Below are 24,582 nucleotides of genomic sequence, written 5' to 3'. Positions count from 1 at the left end.
AAGTCAGATACAAAAACAGATTGTTACTTACAGAACAGCAGTGGCCAGACTATAAGCATTTGTGTTGGTTTCTTGAGTCCTAATTCCCACAGGGAGACACAGAAAGGGCCAGATCACTACCTGTGGAACACAAGGCTATGTGACAGGAGAGGAACCCTGAGCTTAGGGATCCTGCCTTTAAAAGCATGTCTGCTTTTTGCCCCAGAGGGAAACATTTTCATTATTCTTGAATAGTCAGTATGGCCTGCCATGGGGAGAAACACTATGTCTATTTTCCAAGGCATTTACTAAGTAAATATCCTTGAAAAGATAGTATGAAACAAAGGGCAATCAGTGCCTCACTGTATAAGATGTACAGAAATGCAAGAGACTGGAGAGTTGTCTCCCAACACCAATTAACCTGTCTATTTAGTTTTTATTTGATTGATAATATTTTTATCCCCAACAAATCTGGCTGCTTCCTTTTCGTTATAGACTATTATTGTTCTATGGATATGGTAGACTCATAAATCTCTGAGAATATCGACTACATATATATTAAATTCTTCATCTGTTCCCACTTTATGATTTTTAAATTTGTCATCCCGAGATGTGTATCCAGGTTTATCTGTGAGGATCTCTGTTTGCCGGTCACTCTGATTATAGGGAGCTCCTTCCTGTTATTGTGGAGAAGGAACAGGATGTATGGCTGCAAAACGTGTGTTTCAGGCTTGTCTTCTGGGTGTTTCTCATCTCCAGTGTAAGTTACCTGGGCACCTGCCTATTTTTTGGGCCCCCTGTCTATTCAGAGTTTTCTGTTTAAAACTTACTACTGCGAGATATACTAAGCAGTTTAGCCTGGGAAAAACGTGAGTAATGTGCTCACTTTCTTCTTCTTCTTCTACAGCTGTCTTTATGGAGGCACAGAGTTATTTCACACTCGGCTCTGCTTTGGTGCCCCTTCTGGACAATCACACCAGATACACCAGATGTCCTCCTGGGGCGAGCAGTGATGGTCTCTGTTGGTCACTGTGGGGAAGCCCAGCCTTTTTTTTTTTTTTTTTTTAAAGCCAGCTTGTTTTGAATGCAATTTCAAACCTTGATTTCCCTGACAGCAGTTCCAGAAATCCTTCCTGTGATTTGCATTTGTTGATTCCAGCTTCAAAGTATTTCTGGAATTGATTTTATTTTTGCAGTCCTTTTCTTCTGCCTGAATTTCTTTTGTTTCTCTTTGAGTGTCTTATCAGCTATGGTTTCTCCTGTTCGTTTATATCCACCAATCCGTTCCCAAGAGCTTTGTTAGCTTTGCGAAATTCTCCAAAATTTCTGGTTTGTAGAGAGCATCCTACCTTGTTTCTCAGGGGCATAGAAGACTGTGCTGTGTTTGCGGATCTCTGTTTTCTTTTCCTCTTACAATTAGGAGGGGCCACGGGACCGAACTATGGCCCGTGGATCGTCAGTAGGAGTGATGTAGGCCTCTTCCAAACTGGATCCTGAAAATCCTCCCATGTGACTCCCCTTGCTTTCTTTTCTCTTCCCGACCTTTCAGTGGATGTGTATAATGGAAAGAGCAACACTGCTCACCCACCCCAGCTCTGGCATTGGACTATGATGTGGATAAATAATGAACTTGTATTGTTCTCTTCTGCCAAGATTTGCTGTTGTTTCCTGCCGTAGTGACTCTACCCTGACAAATCTAAGAACTAAGATGGATTTTTTTTTTCATTATATCTTCTTCTGTTATTTCAATGATTTTTTTTTGGTACTATAAGGGGAAATACAGGTATGAGTTCAGTCTCACGTCTCTGGACAAGCTTTTCCACCAATTACATTCCTCTTTTGATGACAGATGCAAAATAAAAACAGTCCATTCTTTCATTCAGTAGTTATTAATTGAAACTTCAGCCTGCTAATTTAGCACTATGCTAAATTCTGGCGATATAGAGGTGAACACACTCAAGGACGTCAAATCTAGAGAGGACAATAGACAAGAAACCACACAACTACCCCTCAGTGTAAAAGGTGCTAAAGGTTGTGCCATGGAAATGCTTGGGGGCCATGTTGGGGCTGTATCAGCCCAGGGTTGCAGGGCCAACGAAAGCTTCCTATAGGAAGTCCATCTCTGTTCTGACCCAGAAACTAGGCCAGATGAAAGGGATGAATGTGAAATGGGTAGTATGTCCCAGGTAAAAGGAGCAACTGAAAAGAAGGTGCAAATTCAGGTACCTATAAGTAGTTCATGATGCCTGGAGAGTGGCATGGCAAGGTATGGGGGGCAGGTGAGGTGGGGGTTGCTAGTGAAAGAGGAGGCTGGAAACATTAAGGTCAATGCATGCATGTTCTTCTGAACAGCATCAACGAGGCAGCAGAAGAGCGCTCCTCAACCCTGGCCAGTGGCCACCTGGAGTTCTTTACCCCTCACTTCCCGGCTTTGACCAGGTGTCCTCAGAGTGGGTATCTGTTCTCTGACATCAGGTGGGCTCTCTGCCCTGCTCTCAGGAAAGGGACCAACCAGCTTACAAATGGTAACTTCAAGTCAATGTTTTACTTTTCCCAAGAGAGTAAATATGCATTTAAAATCATTTCTGATTATGCAGTGAAAAACCCTGGCCCCTGAAAAATCAATTTCAGGCCTCAGTGAACAGATATTTGCTCAAGGAGGGGACAGGGGTAGGGGAGAGAGTCTGTAGAGTACCTTGAAATCATACTAAGCTGGCTTTATCACTGTTAAGAACTAGGACATCAAAAAGTTGGCCACTTTCCTCAGGGCCTTTCAGGGCTTTTTGCCTTTAACTCCTTTGGGATTTCCATGTATTTTTAGCTTGTTTATGGATAATATAATAGGCATGTTTGAGGAAAAGTTAAGGGAAACCACCCATGAAGCACATACCAGTTTGGAAAGCTGGTTATTCTTATATTCGTGAGAAATGGTCAGTTGTTTGGGAGAAATAAAAAACACATCTGATTGTGGGGCAGCCTCAAGAGTTCCACTGAGCTCCCTCCATGTCAGAAGTCCTCAGCACTGGCGCTGGCAGATGGGGCTGGGGTCCTTTATTTACAGATGTAGGGGGTTCTTTATCATACTTGACTTTGACTTTCATTCTCTTGATTTCTTATTTCTTCCACCCTTTTCCTTCTCCCTCTGTATTTTTCTCGGTTCCTTTTCCCTTTCTCCCTTCCATTCCTTCTTGCTCTCCTGCCCATCTGCAGTCCACCAGTGACACTGGGAAGCGCTGCTCTCGACAGGGTCTCTTTGGAGGCCCTGAGTTTGACCTCTGGTGTCTAGCAATGTCAATATTATCCAATTGCATACATTTCCCCAGGAATCAAAACAAAACAAAACAATCTTCTCTGAGCTAATATTATACTACTGCACTATCATTTCCTTGATGATGGGGGCAAATTTCCCATGTTCTTTGTACTCCTGACACATTATCTGCTATGCTCAGGGAAAGCTTTCACACGGGTTTCATCCCGACTGTGAGCGAGATGAACACGGTCTACATGAGAAGCATGTATGGAACCTTATCTAGATAGTTCTTCTCACTTTCAAGGATTTCTAGAACTGGGAGGTGCACTGTGAAAAAACATGGAGGAAATGGAGGCTATTTGTGAGGTAATCCACCTTTACACCCATGTTTCTAAAAAGCATGTAATTTGCATAGAAAAAAGTTACACTAATTCAGTTAGTTGTTCACCTGTACTAAAAAGTAGTTTCAAAGGCTTTTCTACACTGTGCTAGGAAGATATGCACAGTGCCATAAGACTCATAGTGGAAAATAAAAATGTTCTCATCAACAGAGCCCCATTCTTACCCATACACCGGAAAGTAAACATTTTTCAATTCAGAAGAGATACAGGACTCTTCTCCTTCCCCCATAGTCCTCTGTACTCCTGACCATCCCTTCTAGGCTAGCTCCCTAGTCACTTTGTATGATATCACACATTCTGTTTTAATTGCGACATTACTGACACTGCACTTACTAGTATTGGGGATTTTTAGAACATTTAAATTTTTTTCTTTTCTCTTTCTTTTTCTTCCTTCCTTCCTTCCTTTCTCCCCCCCCCCCTTTTTTTAAACTGTTTCTCTGCACTAGATTATATACTCCGCAATAATAGAGATCTCTTCAGCCTTGGTTGTAAAAGTCCCTTAGCACCTATAACAGAGCTTTAGATACGACAGAGTCTCATTAAATTTTTGTTCAAAGAATGAATGTATGTTTTCACTCAGAATTTGAATCATAGTCTGCTTTAAGATTCATTCTGCTTCATTTCTTCTAACCTGCTGCACTATTTTAGTATCAATTGCCTCATTACTTTGGAAAATAAAGTCTTCATTTATGGCAGATTTTGTTTGTGGCAGTATTCTATTTCTGTTTTTATGTTGCTTGTTTCCGTTACTTGTGTGGGTCATTTCCTTTACATTTCTTTTTTTTTTTTTTAAGATTTTATTTATTTATTTGGCAAAGAGAGAGGGAGAGAGATCACAAGTAGGCAGAGAGGCAGGCAGAGAAAGGGGGAAGCAGAGAGCCCAATGTGGGACTTGATCCCTGGACCCTGAGACCATGACCCCAGCCGCAGGCAGAGGCTCTCAACCCACTGAGCCACCCAGGCGCCCCTACCTTTACATTTCTTAATAGGAGACTTGAATACTTCGGAGTCTTTACTGCTCATATTCTCTTCTTTGTCTTGAGTGCATCCTGTATTTTGCTGGATAGCAGTTCGTTAATTTTTCATTATAGTATCTTGAGCTCTCAGCTTCCACTAGATTTTGAATTAAGATTTTTCAACTTTTAACATTCCGCTGTCCTTTCCCTTGGTGATTACATTATAGCCTCCAAGGACCTGGAGGCAATTTTGCTGTAAGCTGGGGCTGAGAGGTGGAGTGGAGTCAAAGAGGGCCACTGACAGAGCAAGGTGAGACAAAAACACAGATGGAAAGCTCAAGTTCATGCGTGGGGGGTGGGGCACAGGAGTGTTCTATTGTATGTATTCCTTTGAGAATGGCCATGTTGCCAAAATGGATCGAATGGGGGAAGAATGTGAGAGAGAGGAAAGCCATGGTCAGAATAGCAGGATCACTGAGTTCCTTTAGAAATGTGGCTCTACTTTCTGCCAACAGAGTGAATGAGACCTGCAATCTCATTTCCTCAGGAGGCAGGCGGCAGGCGCTGATGGTCAATGCGATACATGGGCTCACTTATGGGAAAAGATTGCCTACCTAACTAAGTGTGAAGAAGGGAGAGCAACTGTTTTGCACTATAAACATAGAAATTACACTCTGTCAAGCAGTGGTCCAATCCACAACTTTAAATGTTAGAATATGAAACTACAAAATGACTAAAATTATTCCCATCTGTCATCTTCTCGAAACAAACAATTCTTCAGAACCACACGCTACGTGGTACAACCCAGTGCCTTTATTAAATCTGGATTTTTACCTCCCATTACTGTAATTGCCTTTAATTTTCTTGGCCATGAAAAAAAGAAAAGCATTCTATTGCTGTTTTTCTTCTCTTTCTCCTCCTCCACCTCTACCTCCTCCTCCTTCTCCTTCTTTTTGGCAGTAGCGTGATCTTGTAAATTACAAAAACGATTTCCAAGTAGACTGTACCAATGAGACTTAATGAGACAGCGAAAATGCGGAAGCATGGTGCATGGAAAGAGCATGAAGTTCCACTGAAGATACTGTTAAGGACTCAGGATACTCCTAATTGGCTTAATTGGGAGAGGAAAACAATCATCGGTACTAAATTCAAGCTCACTGAAGGAGCTTCAAAATGATCTGAGCCTTATTTTTCCCAGAAAGAAACCATACTCTTTGCGCTTGCAGTAACTGCGTGTGCCCTTTTTCTCCAAAGGGTAAGCTCATGCCTACCCAGGGGTGAAACTAAATGTGATACACAGTACGTGCGGGACTTTGGTGCTAGCCATGAGGGGAGGAGAATGAAAATAAATTAAAAGTCCACATAACTGTGAAACACTTTGGCTTCAGTATCGAATCTCAACAACAACAAAGATTGGCCAGACTGGATGATCGGATTACAAGTCCTTCCCTCTCCCTGGTGGAAACACAATAGTGAAGGAGAAGGGGGTGGCCAGCTGGTGACACTCACACAGAGCAAGAAGAAATTAGCTAACCTAAGAGTCAGCCAAATGCTTCTTTTTTTTTTTTTTTTTTTTTTAATCATTCATTAGGGAAAGCATAACAGAAGGAAATTCTAAGCAGAAAGTGATTTCGAGTGTCACAGACTACAGTGGGAGTCACTGTTACTGAGACTCGGAGGACTACTGACTTCCTGAAAGAAGGGACTTAGTGAGATCTAGACAGGCCACACCAGAGATACCACTATGTTTGGAAAAAGATTACATTATCTGGCATCTTAAGTCTTGGGAGACAGACGTGTGTATATCTGGTGGAAGGGGCTGGTTTCTTGATCCGTGCTTCCCCCTGCCACCTCTACCACCGTTCCTGAGGTTGGAAATCACCCACACTTCAGGTTCCACTCCATTGCTCATTTAAAAGCTTTGTGGATGGGGCGCCTGGGTGGCTCAGTGGGTTAAGCTGCTGCCTTCGGCTCAGGTCATGATCTCAGGGTCCTAGGATCGAGTCCCGCATCGGGCTCTCTGCTCAGCAGGGAGTCTGCTTCCCTCTCTTTCTCTCTGCCTGCCTCTCCATCTACTTGTGATTTCTCTCTGTCAAATAGATAAATAAAATCTTAAAAAAAAAAAAATGTTAAAAAAAAAAAGCTTTGTGGAGTGCCGGGGTGGCTCCGTCAGTGAAGCGTCTGCCTTCGATTCAGGTCATGATCCTGGGGTCCTGGGGTGGAGCCCTGCATCAGGCTCTCTGCTCAGCAGTGAGTCTGCTTCTCCCACTCCCTTTGCCTCACCTCCCCACTTGTGCTCTCTGTCTCTGAAAGGAATAAATAAAACCTTAAATAAAAAAAAATTAAGGCTTTACATATTTTTCCATAATCACACATCCTAAGTCCATTTCTTAGTAAGTTACTCTGGTAGAGCCTTCCTCCTCATCCCTTCCCCATTTCTTGTTCTCATGCAGTCAAAAGGCTTAGACTTTGCTCATTCCCCAGTGTCTACTGTTACGTGCGGTACTATGTTTATAGGACAAGATGCATGTTACATCTCTTGACTTGTGCTGTGGTCTATGAATATATTTACTCCTTTTTCTTTTTTTCTGTTTGACAGACAGAGATCACAAGTAGGCAGAGAGGCAGGCAGAGAGAAGGCGAAGCAGGCTCCCTGCTGAGCAGAAAGCCTGATGCGGGGCTTGCTCCCAGGACCCTGAGACCATGACCTGAGCCGAAGGCAGAGGCTTAGCGCTCTGAGCTACCCAGGTGCCCCTCCTTTTTTTTTTTTTTAAAAGACTTTATTTTTAAGTAATCTCTACATCCAAAGTGGGGCTCGGGCTTACAATCCTGAGATTTAGACTCGCATGCTTTACTGACTGAGCCAGCCAGGCTCCCTGGACATATTTCTTCCAGTTATTTCTGGCAGTCCATGGTCACTGGAATCAAGTGTTTCTATTCTTTTCAGCCAAGGCCTTCCAGATTGCTAGCAGCAGATATCATAAACTTATTGTGTATTAGCTGAAGGCTTCTGGACACAGGTTACTCTCCACTTTCCAATGACACCAAAGATAGAAAAAGCAAAAACTAGTGACATCAGCTGACATTTTCTATGCCATCCTGATGGTGGGAATATAAACTAGTGAACAGTATAAACAAGCCAGGACTTGAAAACAATTAGAGGGTTAATCTCTTAGGTGTAATAAGGAAATTAATGAGGAAAGTAAAGAAATAGAGAAGTGTAATAAAAAAATGGGGCCAGGAAAATTAAAAATGATTTCTTTAATGGAACCATCCTTCCCAAGAGCTGGTATTTTATTTGGCATTCCAGAAATTTTCAGGGTATTTGTCCAGTGTGTATTTTCATGCATGTTTTTTAGTGCCTTATTTTGTCTGGTTTAATGACATTTGGGGGGGGGGTCTACTTTTAATGACTTATTTCCATTTTTGGTGTTGTTTTTAGATTTTAAGTAAGACTATTGTCTTTATATCTAGTGTGAAGATGTCTCACTGATAAGAAAATGTCCTTCTCCTCATTGCTGCCTTACCTCTATGGGTACTCATAGAGAGGCAACCATCCGTAAGACAGCTCTTGGAGGGGTTTTCTGGAAACACAGGAGGCTGACCAGGGGTAGATGGTATATACATACTCGAAAAGAGTAAAGAAGTATGGTTTGCTGATTATAGATGGTGAGTCGAGAAGGTTACAAATGTATTCCGTTAAAGAAACGTCTCCATGAATTGTTCTTTTAATTTTTGTCAAGGAGCAAAAAAGTAAATTGAGGGGTTTCCGATTCAGTAGGCCTAGGGTGGGGCCCAAGAATTTGCATTCTAACAAGGGAAGCTGGTGCTGCCAGTGGAGAGGCTGAACTTTGGGAACCACAGCTTGATGTCAAGGTCATGTCAAGGGCTGGCGGAGAAAGCACCAGTCCTCACCCACAGCTCTGTGCATCAGAGATGCCTACTACTTTGGTGTTTGCTTTTAATCACCTTGGGTGATAAAGAAGAAAGCAGAGAACAAAGTTGAAAGCATATACTTAGGTGACTAGGGAATGGCAAGTCAAGGAATTGGAAGTTTTCATTTTTAGTCACATGGTGGGGTGATTTGATTTCCTTTCCTTTCGCAGGTAGAGCAACAGCTCTCATTCCTCACTGTGTTTCACAATCACCTGGAAAGCCCCTGGAGATTCTGATTCGGTAGGTCCTGGGCAGGGTCCATAAGCCTGCGTGTTTATTCAGCATCCTGGGTAATTTTGAAGCAGATTTGCTAAGGATTTGCACTTTAAGTAATGCTGATTTTAGAAGAATAAAATAGATGTCCAAGCACAGCCTTAATCCTACATGTGGGAGCAATCAACGACATTATCAGGCAGATTCTTTTTAGAGTCGGACATAGAAGGCCGGGTGCTAGAGCAGAGAGCTGGGGGACTTTTTTTTTTTTTTTTTTTCTTTTTCCAGGGGGACTTATTTTTAAAAGAAGAGGCAGGGAAAGAAGCAGATCAGAGACTGACAGTGAAGGCAGCAGGAAGTGAAGACCAAATGAGCTGATCAGTCAAGAGGGGATGTGTTTTTTACTTGTGTGCTCAAGACCAAATACAGTAAGGAATAAACTGGCATGAGGGACTCCTTTTTTAAATTTAATTTAATTTAATTTTATTATATAGAGAGAGTGCATGAGCAAGGATAAGGGGGAGGAGGAACAGAGGGGGGCAGAGAGGGGACAAGCAGCCTCTGCACTTGAGTGAGGCTCCTTGAGGGGCTTGATCACACCACCCTGAGATCATGACCTGAGCTGAAATCAACTCGGAAGTTCAACGGAATGAGCCACCCAGGGGCCCCTACCTTTTCCTTCTGACCAGAGAGCTAGCAGAGAAGGGTTCGTCTTTCAAAAGCCAATCGTGAGAAGACAGAGTAGGAGTGGACAGCAGGAGACCAAGTGGCACTCTGAGGAGTTAGAGCGATAGTGGAGCTGGAGGACACTGGGTGTTGCGGACATGTCATCAACGAGGACGATTCCTGTGGCCTCGTGGCCGTGAAATAAAATATGTAAGAGCCAATGCAGACCTCGGGAAAAAACCATTATGTTCTGTTCAACCATAATTAAAAAGAGTGAAAATGTACTCTGTATATAATCTGTATATGTGAGTTTATGTGAGAATGTGTGTGTGTGTGTGTGTGTGTATGTGAAAGAGAGAGAGAAAGAGAGACAGAGACAGAGATTGAGAGAAAGAGAGACAGAGACAGAGATTGAGAGCAGACAGGAAAAGAGAAGACACTGGACCAGGGACAACTTATTTGAATGACCATCAGTGTATATGAGTATTCAGTTTTCTGATCAGGCATCAGGAGTGTCTAGGACCTCATCTCTCCTAACATGTTCACTTGCAGTAATAACAGAAGTTTAAAAAAAAAAAAAAAAGAAGCTGTTGAAAGTTCTGCCTTTAGAAGGAAAAAGGAGGGCACCTGGGTGGCTCAGTCTGCTAAGTGTCTGCTTTCAGCTCAGGTCATGATCTCAGGGCCCTGGGATCGAGTCCCCCATCAGCCTCCCTGCTTGGTGGGGAGTCTGCTTGTCCCTCTACTGCTCTCCCCAGCTTGTGTGCTCTCTCTCAAATAAATAATTAAAATCTTTTTTTTTTTTTTTAAAAGAAGGAAAAAGGAAAAAAAAAATACTCGTGTTTTAAGAAAATGTTCTCTCTTGGGAGCAGTGTAGCATAATCCTATTTTTAGTTCTGCCTTGTGCATATATCCATGAATACACAAGATTTGATTTTTACAAGTTCTTTGTCATGCCGTTTACTTCCCCACATATTCCATGCTCATTTGATTTCAAATCTCTACTTTAACTGCTTCTTCCCTTGCAAGGTCCTTCTTTTTCCTTCCCTGCTTCAACTTTATCTTCATAACCTAGCTCAAGCCTCACCCTTTCTATAAGATTTTCCCTGAATATTATAGGGGTTTCTTCTCTCTCTGGATTTAAATTACAGGTAAGGATTACCTTCTATACATCATCCTATCCTTTTGAGCTCAAGCAAGAAGTGTTTGCATTCAGGAGCTTTCCAATAAATTATTGTGCAATGAATGAGGAAAGAAATAGAGCTTGAATCTTCCACTGACAGAAACTTCTGGTTTCCTCCCCAGCATCTGTTCTATTCCACCTGCTCCCATCATGTAATGGCCAATGGTTGGGTAGTGTGGACTCCTATTTTAGATCCAGGAATGGGCTTTAAAATCAATCAGTATAATTCCATCCCTCTGACTAAAGCGATTGGTTCAGGCACAGACCCATGATCCCACCTGGTCCAATCAGAATGAAGCTCACAACACATCTGAGTCTCTGGTGGGGAGAAATTCTCTGTATGGATCTTTTAGTAGGCAGATGTGATGACTGGAACTGCGGGGATCCCTCTGCTCATGTGGGGGAAAGCAGTGTGAGGGTAAGGCCACCACCTAGGAGAAGGCAGAGTATCCTTTGGTGTGTGGGTCAAAAGCTTGATGAGACCACACTAAAGTCACTGCCATCTCTGGACGTTTCAGTCAGTATGTTCCTTTATCGTTTAAGTCAAGGAAGGAGATTTTTCTGTTACTCATATGCCTCCCTATTGTTGGTTGAGTTCCCCCTATTTTTAAATCTTTGAGACATAATATGTAATTTGTCGTCTTGCAGCCAAATTCATTTAGGGAAAGAGCAGCCGTCTTGGATGGCATTTACCCCTAGGAAGATCATTACGTATTTTTGCTCTCTGTGCCAATTGTAACCGAAGTCATGTTCGCAAGTGGTAAAAGACTACATCTGAGAACAGTTTCTACCACAGGTTCTGTTCAAGATGACCCGTGTTCCTAGGCACTTAGTACTGGTATAGACTTCTTTGATTAATTTGTATCAGATGCTTCCTGGACACTGACATCCATCCCAACTGTGTGTACAGCAGGGTGCTTCCAGGCCTTTGGAAAAGATAAGCTTTTGTGTAACATCAGTGTTTATGGTAGTATGCTAAAGGCAGATACCTTTTCGGTGAAACTGAAGAGACCCCAGCAGACATATGGATTTGAGCATCTCTGTTGTGTACATTTCTAAGCAGCACTGCAGCTGGATATAAAGCCGACAGATTTCTGGATGGATCTCACCATCTTCTGGGCTGCAACAGAATGAAGGAGAAAAGCCGTGAGCATTTCTTAAGATTTCACTCCTCAGCCATTTGTCTCAGCTCCGAGAGGGGAAAATGCTCGATAAAAATTCTGTTAAGCCTTGACTCTAAAATATAGGATGACTTCCTGCTTTCATAGCAATGACCAATGTCACAGTTCTTACATAAGCGTCTTTTTGACTAACAGCTTTTAATTTTTTTTTTCCCCTTAGCAGCAGATTTCTGCTGGGAGCTTAAAATTATAAATGTTTTAAGTAATTGAAAGTATCATTTTCCATTTAAGCATTGAAACAAATTTCCAAAATATTTTTAAGTCATAAGACTCTCCTAGCCACAAAAAGAGATTAAAAACTCTTATTTTTAGAGAAACTAACAAAGAGCTATTCAATTATCAACCATGAGAGCTTTTTAATATTAAGACCCTAGAATAATATGATTAGAGAGCCAAGATATCAATTATTTTGAACAAGGTCTTTTGTCTCAGTCTGAAGAATATTCCTTTATTGTTTGCTATAGTTAATTTAAAAAAGGCCAACTGATTTTAATGAAAACATAAAAATTTCATGAAAAAGAAAAGTTATACAATTCTAATAATTATGCTTAACAATCTAAAGCTAATTAATTACTGAACTTATGCTCTAAAATTTATTCACAAGTCCATGAGCCTTTCTCTATTGATTCTGATAAAATGTACAAATGGGGGGCACCTGGGTGGTTCAGTCAGTTAAGCATCTACCTTTGGCTCAGGTCACAATATGGGGGTCCTGGGATTGAGCCTCATGTTGGGTTCCCTGCTCAGCGGGGAGTCTGCTTCTCCCTTTCCCTCTGCCTCCTCCTGCCGCCCCCCTCATGCTCTTTCTGTTTCTCTCAAATAAATAAATAAAATCTTTTACAAAAATGGATAAATGGGAATATGATAAAACATGGAGTGATCACTTTTATTTTTATTAAGGGAATAATTAGTTGTCATTGAAATCTTTTTATGCCATTAAAATAGCATGTACTGAATAAAGCAAACTAAATAAAAGGGATAAAATTTAGAGATACATTAGAAATGGAAGTAGCCTAGAAGTGAGCTCTGTCACATGTCCTAATGTGTTACCTTTATTTCTATCCCCGTTCATTTAGTATGCAATGAAATCTGATTAAATAATGCAGCGTTTGGATTTGATTCCTTTATAAAGTGGTCGCTGGCACAATATGAGGGACAATTATCAGAAAAGAATGATGACTTGATTTTTATTTAAGCTCTGGACTCACAGTAAAAAGAATTTGCATTTATGTAGCCCTTTACAATAATAATCAATTTTCATTTTCCATACTTATTTAGTAGATGAAGTAGAGTTTATCTAACTATCTGGCTTATGTAACAGAAAAATGCACCATTTTTTGGTCTCGGTACAATCGATGCCTGCAAAGTTATTCTGTCTTTCCTATGTCACAACAAAGTGCCTCAAAAGAGCTTACATGCAAAATTTGGCTTTCTCTGGAAAATAAACGATGTTAGTTTCTTATTTGTGTCTGGTGGGTCCAGCCCCAGGCTAATGTTGCAAACAAGTGTCTCTTTTGCAAAAGTTCCAGATTTTCTTTCAGAGCTTCCTCCCACAGGTGCCTTTCACCCTCCAGCTGTCCTCCTGCTCCCCCGGGGTTCTTCCTCCCCCCTCACCACCACCGCACAGACACAGTGTCTCGCTCCTTCATATCACCTTCAGCCTTTCAAATGTCTCTGACTGTGTTCCATCCCTTCGGGTTCTGCCAGACTCTGGAGGAATAGTGGGCATTAATGGTTTGTTTAATAAAAAGTGATATTCATGTATTACCTGATAATACATTGACTTGATAGGAAATTTGATAGGAAAATCTGAAGATAAGTGCCTCATCCCTAAGGCAGGCTAGCGGAAAAATATATTAAGGCAGTCAGGTTTTTCCTGAGTGTCATCCCAGAATCTTTTCACCTGTGTATAACATTGGCCCTGCTGGCACATAGGCACGTTAAAAATAAAGAAGAAGAAACCTATGATAAATCTGTGGTATATATTGCACATTTGATGTGTGGGACAATTAGTCACTGTAATATCATTTCAAGTCATGGAGTATTTTTATTTTCAGAAGTACAAAATATGTGCCTAGTGGTTAGTTCCCCAAATAGGCAAACTCATGTATAGGTGACATTTTATGTAATTTACACAAATGATTACCATATTAACATATCATAAGAACCAGTATGTTTTATTATCTTACAGCTACACAGTGAGCGATAAAGCTGTGCATTCAGCGCTCCTGAAAAAGGCAAGTCAGGACAGAGATTAAAATGCCTAGTTCATCACATTCCCTCAGGTGCCATCTCCCTACTGCCTCTGTAACCAGGGGAATTCTCAAACTGTGGAAGCATCTTGCTCTTCTAGGTGTTACGGGAAGGGACCTAATAGGTGCCACCAGAAATATAATCTGCCCAACAAAAATTAATCAATACTAAGGTTGCTTTATAAATTTTCCAGTTCAAAAATTCTTATGAATCCTTGCACAGTAGCCTTTAATATCTTGGAGAATTGAAGTACGAAGAAAAGTTAGTTAAAGAGCAGTGGAAGGGCCGCCTGGGTGGTTCAGTGGGTTAAGCCTCTGCCTTTGCCTCAGGTCATGGTCTCAGGGTTCTGGGATCGAGCCCTGCATCAGGCTCTCTGCTTAGCAGGAAGCCTGCTTCTCCCTCTCTCTGCCCGCCTCTCTACCTACTTGTGACCTCTCTCTCTCTGTCAAATGCATAAATAAAATCTTTAAAAAAAAAAAAAGAGCAGTGGAAAAGTTAACCTATCATTCGTATTAGTGTTCCATGCGATGCCTTGACCAGGTTCCGTCGGCTTCAAGCTGTGTACAGTTTATTTCTCCCACTTCTGAGCTCTTGGCTGCGTTACTGCTACTGCTCACTAAACGTTCATTAAAAGACAGAATGCCAGATGACTTACATCTAATGTTATGAGCAGTGGACTGAAATACATTTTTGATGAGCATTAAGATCATGTAGGTTATTTTCATGACAAATAAGCAATAAAGTTAGAGCAGGCAGAATGCAGCAAAAGCCAAGAAAACAGCGGTGTAAAAGCTTGAAAACTTTCTAAGGATCAATTAGAAGGCCTGAGGAAGAATTTGCATTAAGAAACAATTAGGCCTATGACTTCCTCCAGCAACTGGAAGCAATTTAACTGGGAGAAATCTTTACCACCTATTACTTAAGTTTCATCTAAATGGACTCACTGTTATTAATAACACATTTAGGGGTGCCTGGGTGGTTCAGTGGTTTAAAGCCTCTGCCTTCGGCTCAGGTCGTGATCCCAGGGTCCTGGGATGGAGCCCCGCGTCAGGCTCTCTTCTCAGTGGGGAGCCTGCTTCCCTTCCTCTCTCTCTGTCTGCCTCTCTGCCTACTTGTGATCTCTGTCTATCAAATAAATAAAAAATCTTAAAAACAAAAAACACGTTTAGGTCTAAGAGAGTGACCACTGTGGTGGTGCCCATGTAATTCAGTCAAAGCCATTTTATAGGTTAGTGACTAGGTTGTGCTTATTTCCTTATTTTTCTAATGAGTGTAAGTCAAGATCTAACCTGATCATTTTGATGAATTTGAAAGTCTTAGTGTTAATGAAAACCATCCTAAAGATTAATGATATTCAGTGAACTGGAGCTCAGGTTGAAGCCAAAATTGTTTAAATAACTGTCAAATAATGAACCTTTTAGTCCTAAAGGAGGAGAACCAAGATTTAATTTTTTTTTTTTTTTTTTTTTTTTTTTTTTTAATTTGAGAGAGAGTGAGAAAGAACACGAGAGAGGAAAGGGTCAGAGGAAGAAGCAGACTCCCTGCTGAGCAGGGAGCATGATGTGGGACTCAATACCAGTACTCCCAGGATCACGACCTGAGCCGAAGGCAGACACTTAACTGACTGAGCCGCCCAAACACCTGAGATTTAATGTCTTAATCACATGGCTTAAGAAGCCTGAACTGGTATATAGTACTAGTGGGCTATAAATATAAATATTGCCCAAGATGCCCCTTGATAATGCAAGTGTAGGTATACTTGGTGGATATTCTTGTTGGGTAATTCAAAAAGTAATATGATAAACACCCACCAGAACGACTAAAATTAAAAAGACTGAAAACACCAAATGTTGCTGAAGATGTGAGCAACAGAGACTCTCATATACTGGTGATGTGAGTTAAAACAGTACAACTGCTTTGAAAAGGGTTTGGGGAGTTTCCTACGACACTAAACATACCTCCTTTTGACCTGGCAATTCCATTTCTAGGTATTTAACAAGAGCAATGAAAACATAGTCACAGAAAGATCTCTATAAGACTGTTCTTAGTAGTCTTCGTTAGAATACCTAAAAACTGCAAAGAGCCCATCTAGAGGAGAGTGGATATAAAGAACCTAATATATTCTTACAGTAGAGTAATGCTCAACACTTAAAAGGAGTAAAGTGATACACAAAACAACATGAATGACTCTCAAACACAGGATCTTGAGAGAGAAAATCCTTAACACCGAAGAGTAAATACTGTATGACCCCATTTATATGTCATTCTTGAAGAGAAAAAACTGATTGTCAGTGATAAAGATTAGGATAGTGGTGCAGAGGGAATTTGGGATGGGGCATGAGGAGAAAGAACTTTCTGGGGTCGGGGGTTAAGATTCTGTCTAGATAGAGGTTTGAATTACATGGGTATATACATTTGGCAAAACGTATTGGATGGTACACTTAAGATTTATATATTTGATTATATGCAAATTTTACTTAAAAAAATAAGAACCATCAGCAAATACTGAATTCTAATGAATGATATGCAAGCCAAACTACTTAGGGGTAAACGTTACTGATACCTGCAACTTCAGGAAAATAATATGGGTTGCGGGGTGGCTAGAGGAATGGACAGACAGGGTGATAACCCATTAAAGGAAGTGTAAGAGAATGTTAATTGTAGAATCTAGGTGGTGGGTATTTACTTGCCATCCAAGGATTTATAGTTCCCCAAATAATTACATGGCATAAATTGAACAAATCAATTAAAAAAAAAAAAAAAGAAACTTTATGACTATTAAGGTCAAATTCCGGCGTGGACACACTAGGGAAATGTTTCCGCCCCGCATCTGTCAGTTCTTTGGTCAAGGTTGCCAGATTTTGGCGTTCTATGTTGCTGCTACCGGCTTTTTAAAAAACAGCAAAATTTTTGTTGTTTTGAAAGTCTGTGCCCGAAGTCATGATTTGTATATTCATTCGAAGGCAGCAAGACATAAAAACAGGGGAGTGGGTCTGGAGTCAGAAAACTGAGCTCTAGGGGCGCTTGGGGGGCTCATTGGGTTAAGCCTCTGCCTTTGGCTCACTTCATGATCTCAGGGTCCTGGGATGGAGCCCTGCATCTGGCTCTCTGCACCTCGGGGAGCCTGCTTCCCCCTCTCTCTCTGCCAATTTGCATCTCTCTCTCTGTCGAATAAATAAATAAAATCTTTAAAAAAAACCCTCGGCTCTAAATATAGACTTTGCTGCTTAGAACTGTGATCCTAGGAAAACCATGGTAACTTCTCTGAGACTCAGTTTCCTCAGCTGTGAAATAGGGGTAACAGCAATTCGCGACTGAAGTACTTCAAGGGGCTCGCAAGGATCAAGTGAGATCCTGTGAGGGAAAACAAGGAACAACTGTGACGGATTGTTCGAAGCTGGCTGCCGTCCATCTTAACACATCAAAGTTGTGTTTACTTAGCATTCTGCTGGAGTGCAGTCTTTGGTTTTAAAAATTATCTGTTATTCTGTAACATTCTTTATTTGCTTACAGTTCCCAAATATGGACTTTGGTTAAATAAACATGCCATTAGACTGAGAAAAAAAGATGTGACCCCACTGACAACCCCTCAGCATTTCACAGACTTGGGTGATGACAGATGAGCACTTGGGGTTTGTCAGCTCCCAGAGACGAAAACCAGAATCCAAGCTTGCAGCAGAGAGAGATCCCAGTTTCTCTTAACAGAATCGCTTCTGTCGCCGGCTATGAGGCGAAATGGCAAGGAAAGACTCAGGGAGCCAAACAGCACGAGGGAAGGGGGTGACATCCTTTGCTTTATTTTTCAGAGCAAATAGCGAGGGAGGATGGGGATTAACTGACTTACCCCAGGATAGCAAGCTCCAGGATGTCTCTGAGTACCCCCAGTGGTTTCCTCTCAGATGGATTCCACTTAACAACAGGATACCCTGGGTCTAGGTTGCATGCAGTGACCGATGCAGAGGCCTGCCTTCTCATATTTTCCATGCAGGAGACTTCTCAAGGTGGCTTCATAGCACAAGTCATCAATGGATAGTTAGAGGACAGAGAAGGCACAAATGCATGTGTGTGTGTCCCCCAGGTATTATTTTAGGTTTCAAATTCTTAAGCATGATTACAAGTTCTAGCCAAGTTCCTAAACAGAATAAGGTCTGAGTACCTACTAAATGACTGTTCTCTTTTACACCAAAGTAAGCACTGTAATAAAAAGAGGAATCCATTTAGGGGCCACTGGGTGGCTCAGTCAGTTTCGCCTCTGACTTTGGCTCAGGTCATGATCCCAAAGTCCTGGGATTGAGCCCCAGGTCAGGCTCTGCATTCTGCGGGGTGTCTACTTGTCTCTCTCCTTCTCCTTCTGTCCCCCACGCTCCCTACCCCTCCGCCCCCAGCTCATGCTGTCTCTCTCAGATAAAGAAATAAAATCTTTTTCTAAAATAAAAAAGGAGCCTAGTTAATCAGAAGAACAGAAGCATTTTTCAAGGTATCTGTGTATTTAACAGTTGACTTTCCCACTTGTTTCCATTTTTCTCATAAACTTTCTTCAGAGAGTTCTCATGAAGCTTGTGTTTTCGGTGGCAATCTCTTCCAGGATCTTCAGAGAGGGTCCTAGCAAGTCTGGTTCCCGCCAGCAGCCTTAGAAGAAGTCATTGCAATAACTCCTCTCACTTGTCAGCATGCCATTCCATGGGAACGCAGGGCTCCGGGATTTCCTCACCACTGAACATGAGTTGGGATGAAACTCCGCCTGGGAGCTGTTCGGGGTTCAGTCAGAAATGAGACGTGACTTTGAACAGCAAAGTGAAATGTGCAGTGCACCTTAATTATCTGTGGGTGGTTTCTTCAGGTGCCTTTATGCAAAGCCTCGGGAGCCCGAGAGCCTTTTCTGATTGAGGGCTCTGTTCTGGTCTTCATCTGCCTGTGGCTTTTGGTTTGCCCTCCAGCAGGACCTTTGGCATTTCCCCATAAGCCAGAAGGGAGAGTGGATAAATAATGGGTAGTATTACTGAGCATCTTACTCATTTTTTTTTTTTTCCATTTGAAGAGTAAAAACTGTATTTAAACGCTTAAAAAAATCAATAGCCATCAGTTTCCTGACATTACAATACTTAATAATGAAGACTAAAAGTATGACTCCTGAATTATAAATCATCTTTTATTTATTTTAAATGTCACCATTTAAGGCATTCTTGGGCAGGGGTGGGGAGAGGGGATGACTTTTGTGGTGATTGTGAAGGGACTTTCTGGGCATTTCTCGGGGCATTAGAGGTTGAAGGAGTTAATGGGCTGCACATTATGACTTCCCTTGCTTGATACTCGAGACTCCTGTTTATCGATCAGGGAAAGCTAACATTTACAAAGCAATATTTCTTCACTCTCCAAAATGAAATACCTTTCTTATCCTGTCTTGGCCTGCCTCCCTGCCCTTTATTCTTTCTGGCTTGAGACTCTCCTGGAACTTCCATTTTTTCCTCTCTGAACCTCTCAGTGTTTTTCTCTTGATGGTCTCTGGTTGGGTGTCATACGGGGTCTGCAAATAGCTCTTTAGTTCGGGTCTCCCAGGTCTTGTGATTCGTACAGGCTCGCAAAGAGAAGCATGTGGCTGATAGTCTAATGAGTCCTGGGTTCTGGCCTGTCTGCTGGGGTGACAGTCAGCAGGGGGTTCTGTGCTTCCAACAAAGCCGTAGCCCCCTGACTTGAGCAGGGATCAGTTTAATTTTAAATATGTACATAGGTATATATTTATATTTAAATTAAGCATATGTAGGTTTTCACATTATAATTGGAAAATATTTTTTTGAGTCAAAAATCAAGATTTTCATCCTCTGATGCGTCCTGTTTTCACCTGATACCAATGATCTTCAGAGGTCAATTATCATTCAATTATCATGTGTTACACTGGAAAGAATTCAGCTCATTACGTTTCATTATATTCAAAGTCCGGGTCATTAATTGCAGCTTGCAGTTAATTCCTGCTTTTATCCCCCAGAATTTTAGGGCTCAATATATTAAACTCTTGGTTTATTTAAAGGGCATTCAGCCCTTCATTTTTAATCATGTCATTAATTTAGGGGATATCATATTTCCCTTTAGCTAAAACTAGGGGTTCAGTGATCTAGCCAAAATGATAACACAGTTTTAAAACAACCTCAGATAACCCGGCTGAGCAAATTTAACTCGTTCCGTTTATCCACAAGAGAGTTTTTGATAACTCATCTCATTTAACTGTAACAGCACAAAATGATCAATACTTGACCAATACTTGAATACGTAGCGATGACGTATGGGTTGTATAATTAGAGAAAAACAGTCACATCCCTTGTCGTCAGTGCCAAAGGCCTCCTCCTACATGCGAGAGGCTATTTAGGGTGATGGGCTGAAGGGTGACAAGAGACAAGGGGACTCCAAAGTGTGGCTCACACAGCCTGAAATTATCCCTTTTTGGCGTCATGAAAGGATTCAACCAGGAAGGCTCTGTGGGGAGGATTCAGGAATAGAGTAGAAAGTTGGCATTTCTGGCATCTGTGTGTCATATTATAACAACAGATACAGAGCTTCCGCTATGGGTTAGGACTTCAGCCCTCTGGTTCTTTTTTTTTTTTTTTTTTTTTTTTTTTAAGATTTTATTTATTTATTTGATGATTAGAGACACAGCAAAAAAGGGAACACAAGCAGAGGGAGTGAGGGAGGGAGAAGCAGGCTTCCCATCGAGCAGGGAACCCCACTGGATTCCAGGACCCCAGGATCATGACCTGAGCCTAAGGAGGAAGCTTAACCCACTGAGCCACCCAGGTGACCCCCCCCCCCCAACCCTGCTTCATTCTTCTGTTCATGTGAAGGACTTTGAGAAACCTTAAGACTTACGTAGCATTTTGCAGTTGACTTTCTCAGCTTTAGACTTCCACCTGATTGCAGAGGTTCTTTGGATATTAGATCTAATAGGATTCTGTGGGGTTATTCTGTCTTTCTGTTGGCATGCAATGATAATTTGTGTTTTTTGCATAGCTCTCAAAAGATGACATCTTTCATGCCAGTATGGCCATTTGCATTTCTAGACGGATATAATAGATACTTGCTGCCAAAAAAGGCAAAAGCTTCATGCACACAGGTAAGAGCAGTATCTGTACACTTGGAAAATATCATAATCCACCATTTTTCCACTGGAAAGTTGATCTTATTTATCTCTGTGACTTCCAGATTATGTTTCAGATAGCCTGCATCATAGCAGGTTCTCAATTAAAGAGTTCCCCAAAGTGGCTTTCCACAGTAATGCCTCTAGGGTGTAAGGAGTCAGAAGGCTGGGGTTACACTGCTGGCTCTGTCTTTGTCATCTTCTTTTCACTGTTAGAGATCAGTTCCTTAATACTTTCTTCTCTTGCAGCACCCCCCCCCCCTTTTCTTTAAGCTAGTCTATAAAAGTAGCACACATTACTAGACATTTTATGCAGGTAAGAGAAAAGAGGAAAAGATGACTTAAACCAATGCCAGAGGTTCCATTATTATCATTTTGGTCTATTTCCTTCCAGACCGATAGCCTTAGGAGCAGGAAGTTTTATCCATTATATCTGGTTCCCAAACCCCTAGCATAGTGCCTGGTTCACTGAAGGTTCTAAGTCCCTGTTTTTTGAAATGAATCAAACTGAACAATCACGGCTGACCCTTATCTGAGTTTGTGCAACAGATCCAGCGGTCTCAGAGGGGCAAGACTGGTCACTTCAGAGTGTTCTAGTTGGTGAAGGAAAAGCAGTGGTTAAGTGATCGGGGGAGCAAGGGGTCCACTTTATGGCAGTAATTTGCATTTTCTTGAAGAAGGAAAAGAGATGAAGATAAAGGTCCCTTTCTCCTCCACATGAAGCCGTAAGTGGTTTGGGATTTATATCTCCATTTCATGACTTTAATTGTGACCTTGGGCAAATTTCTCAAATTCTTGCTGCCTGAAATACTGAATTAAGATGGTAATACCTATTTCATACAGTACTGAAAATATTTAAATCAAGCCAGATGGGAATTATGTGATTATAAGAAGCACAAATGAGCAGAATTGTCTTAGGGAAGCAATTTTGGTGCTTTTTTTGCCTTGGCATCTTTACACCTTTGTCACAGGCCTTCTTCTTCTTTATTAAATCAAATCATATTTATTGATTTCCCATTATTCACAAAGGGTGAATCGAGGGGAAAAAGAGAGAAGAGCTACTTTTCCTTGAGTCCTTTTTTTCAGAGTTCACGGAAACTTCCATTATTATCCTGTGATTTTTTTGATGGTAACATGCTATCAAGTCTCCTCTGAGACAAATTAATTTTTCTAAACAGTGATAGAAAACGTGCAGTCTTTTATCCCTTCCTTCATGTGGTATCATTTTACGGCCATCCAGTTTTCAACTGAATGGCTTCTGCGTGGAGATCTATACAGAAATTCCCCCCTTCTCTCTTAATGATGAAGGACAGGTGAAACGGAATGAAAGGACTCTGCACCTTGACCAGGAGTTACAGTAGCTCAGAGCGAAAATAGCTCTTCCAGGTATACAGACATAGGGGCTGGAGGAGATAGTGATTAACAAATGTTTAGGTCAGTCTCTCTAGTAAAGTCATTACATTTTTTTTTTTAAGATTATTTATTTATTTATTTATTTATTTATTTGACGGAGTGCAAGAGATCACAAGTAGGCAGAGAAGCAGGCAGAGAGAGAGGGGGAAAGCAGGCTCCCTGCTGAGCAGAGAGCCCCATGCGGGGCTCGATCCCAGGACCCTAAGGTCATGACCTAAGCCGAAGGCAGAGGCTTAACCCACCGAGCCACGAGCCACGCCCTAAGGCATTACTTGTGATTTCAAAATAGCATAGATTATGTAAGATCATTGGCCTGAGCTAGGGGGAAAAAAAAAGAGGGGTTGTGAGCTTCCCTGACAGACGACCGAAGGGGAGGAATACAATTTACTCCTTTTCAGCATTTGATTCAGCGCTAGCAACATCCAACATAGCTCTCCTTTCCTGGGGATTGATTTTGTGCCAGATACTAAGCTAAGCTCTTATATCTCATTTAATTCTCACAATGAGTTTATGGAGTGTTTGGTATCCTTATCCCTAATTTACAGAGCAAAGGAAATGAGGCTTAAGAGAGGTAATGGGACTTCCTCAAGGTCACAGAAATATTAAGTGCCGTGAGAAGACTCAAACCTAGATTTATGCTTTTAGCGGCTATGTATTAGAACTCAGCGCTCAGGAACCGAACCATATTTATATGTTTGTTCATTCATGCCACGCATAGCTTTGGAGAGCATACTTTATGTGCATATTATACTAAGAAGGAAATAACCACTTTTTTTCCTTTTTCTTTGTTGAGCTCCTAAATTATTGTGGCTTAAAAGTCAGCCCTACTCCCAGTTCCTCCACTTTCCCGTTTATAATAAGCACACAGCGGTATTTTCTGGGTAGCTCTGGAATACGAAGACAAAGGGAGCAAGAGTGTGTAACACAGGAGGCCTACCGCGCTAGTGCAAGCTGGTATTTGTTGGGGAGTGAGGAACGAGAACAGAGTGCTTCCCCAGACCCCAGGGATTCCTTCCTCTAAGCCAAGCAAGGGGAGTGAGAAAAGGACATGGCAAGGACTGGGCACAGAATCCTCTTTCTCGCTCTTTGTACCCTTTCCTGCATGCAGATTTGATGAATGTGCCGAGGGGGGACATGGGGAGGTGTCATTGACGCTGTTCATGGGTCACTGCTGGTCTCTCCTTTGTTCAAGGACAGGCAGAAAGAGTCTCGGACACAACACAGAGGCCCCCTTTTCTCACTTTACTGGGAATGTGAGTGTTCTCCGCACAACAGGAGAATAAGCTATAAATTACGTGCGAAGCATTTTAGAACTAAGGAGAAAAATATATGAACACAAATGTGTGACATTATTGGTGGCTAACAGCTCAGTTGGATTCAAAGCATAAGTGTTTTTAAATGTTATACAAGTAGTCTTCAGACTTTGTATATCATGCATCTCTGTCAGTAACAAAATTAAACATGAACTTCTAGTAGACAGTGCGAATTTATTGATGAATCATACATATATGTAATACGTATACTACATACATACATGTACGTATACATATGTATACTACATACATATATGTAATACGAATACATACATGCACGTATTATAATAGTATACGTGTTACATATATAAAAATGCACAAAAATAGAAATTAGAAACAGAGACTATGAAGTTCAAAACTAGAATACCTTCTTACATGTCCTCTTGCCCATGTCAGTTTGAAGCTCAGGCTTCAGTAGGAGGCTCCCAAACTTTAATGGGCATTAGAATCACCTGGAAGACTTGTTAAGCTCCAGAATGCTGGGCCCCGTCCCTAGAGTTTCCAGTTAGTTCAGTGGGTCTGGTCTGGGGCCTGGTTATTTGAATTCTAATAAGTTCCCCACTGATTCAGGAGCCACACTTTGTGAAACAATGGGGTAGCTTATTACAGCCTATCCTTTAGGAAGGCATCCAGCATCCAAAGGAAAGAAGTCATATAGTTAGCAAGCCAGTGGTAAGGTTGGTATTTAAAACAGACGCCCCTATAGAGTGCCCCC

The 24,582-nt window shown here is 41.5% G+C and overlaps 1 protein-coding gene across 3 annotated transcripts in view; it reads right to left on the bottom strand.

The window, feature by feature from the left end:
• RGS7BP (regulator of G protein signaling 7 binding protein) overlaps positions 1–24,582 on the bottom strand; it is a 95,854-nt gene that overhangs the window by 24,483 nt on the left and 46,789 nt on the right. For all 3 annotated transcript variants that reach the window (XM_059175090.1, XM_059175088.1, XM_059175089.1), the window contains exon 3: positions 11,571–11,701. In XM_059175090.1, coding sequence (XP_059031073.1) covers positions 11,571–11,701 — 131 coding nt within the window. The remainder of the gene's footprint in view (positions 1–11,570; positions 11,702–24,582) is intronic.

The sequence above is a fragment of the Mustela lutreola genome, chromosome 5 (genome assembly GCF_030435805.1).
Source record: "Mustela lutreola isolate mMusLut2 chromosome 5, mMusLut2.pri, whole genome shotgun sequence".
Taxonomy (NCBI): domain Eukaryota; kingdom Metazoa; phylum Chordata; class Mammalia; order Carnivora; family Mustelidae; genus Mustela; species Mustela lutreola.
The sequence above is the reverse complement of the archived record's forward strand: the minus strand, read 5'-3'. Positions and strand labels throughout refer to the sequence as shown.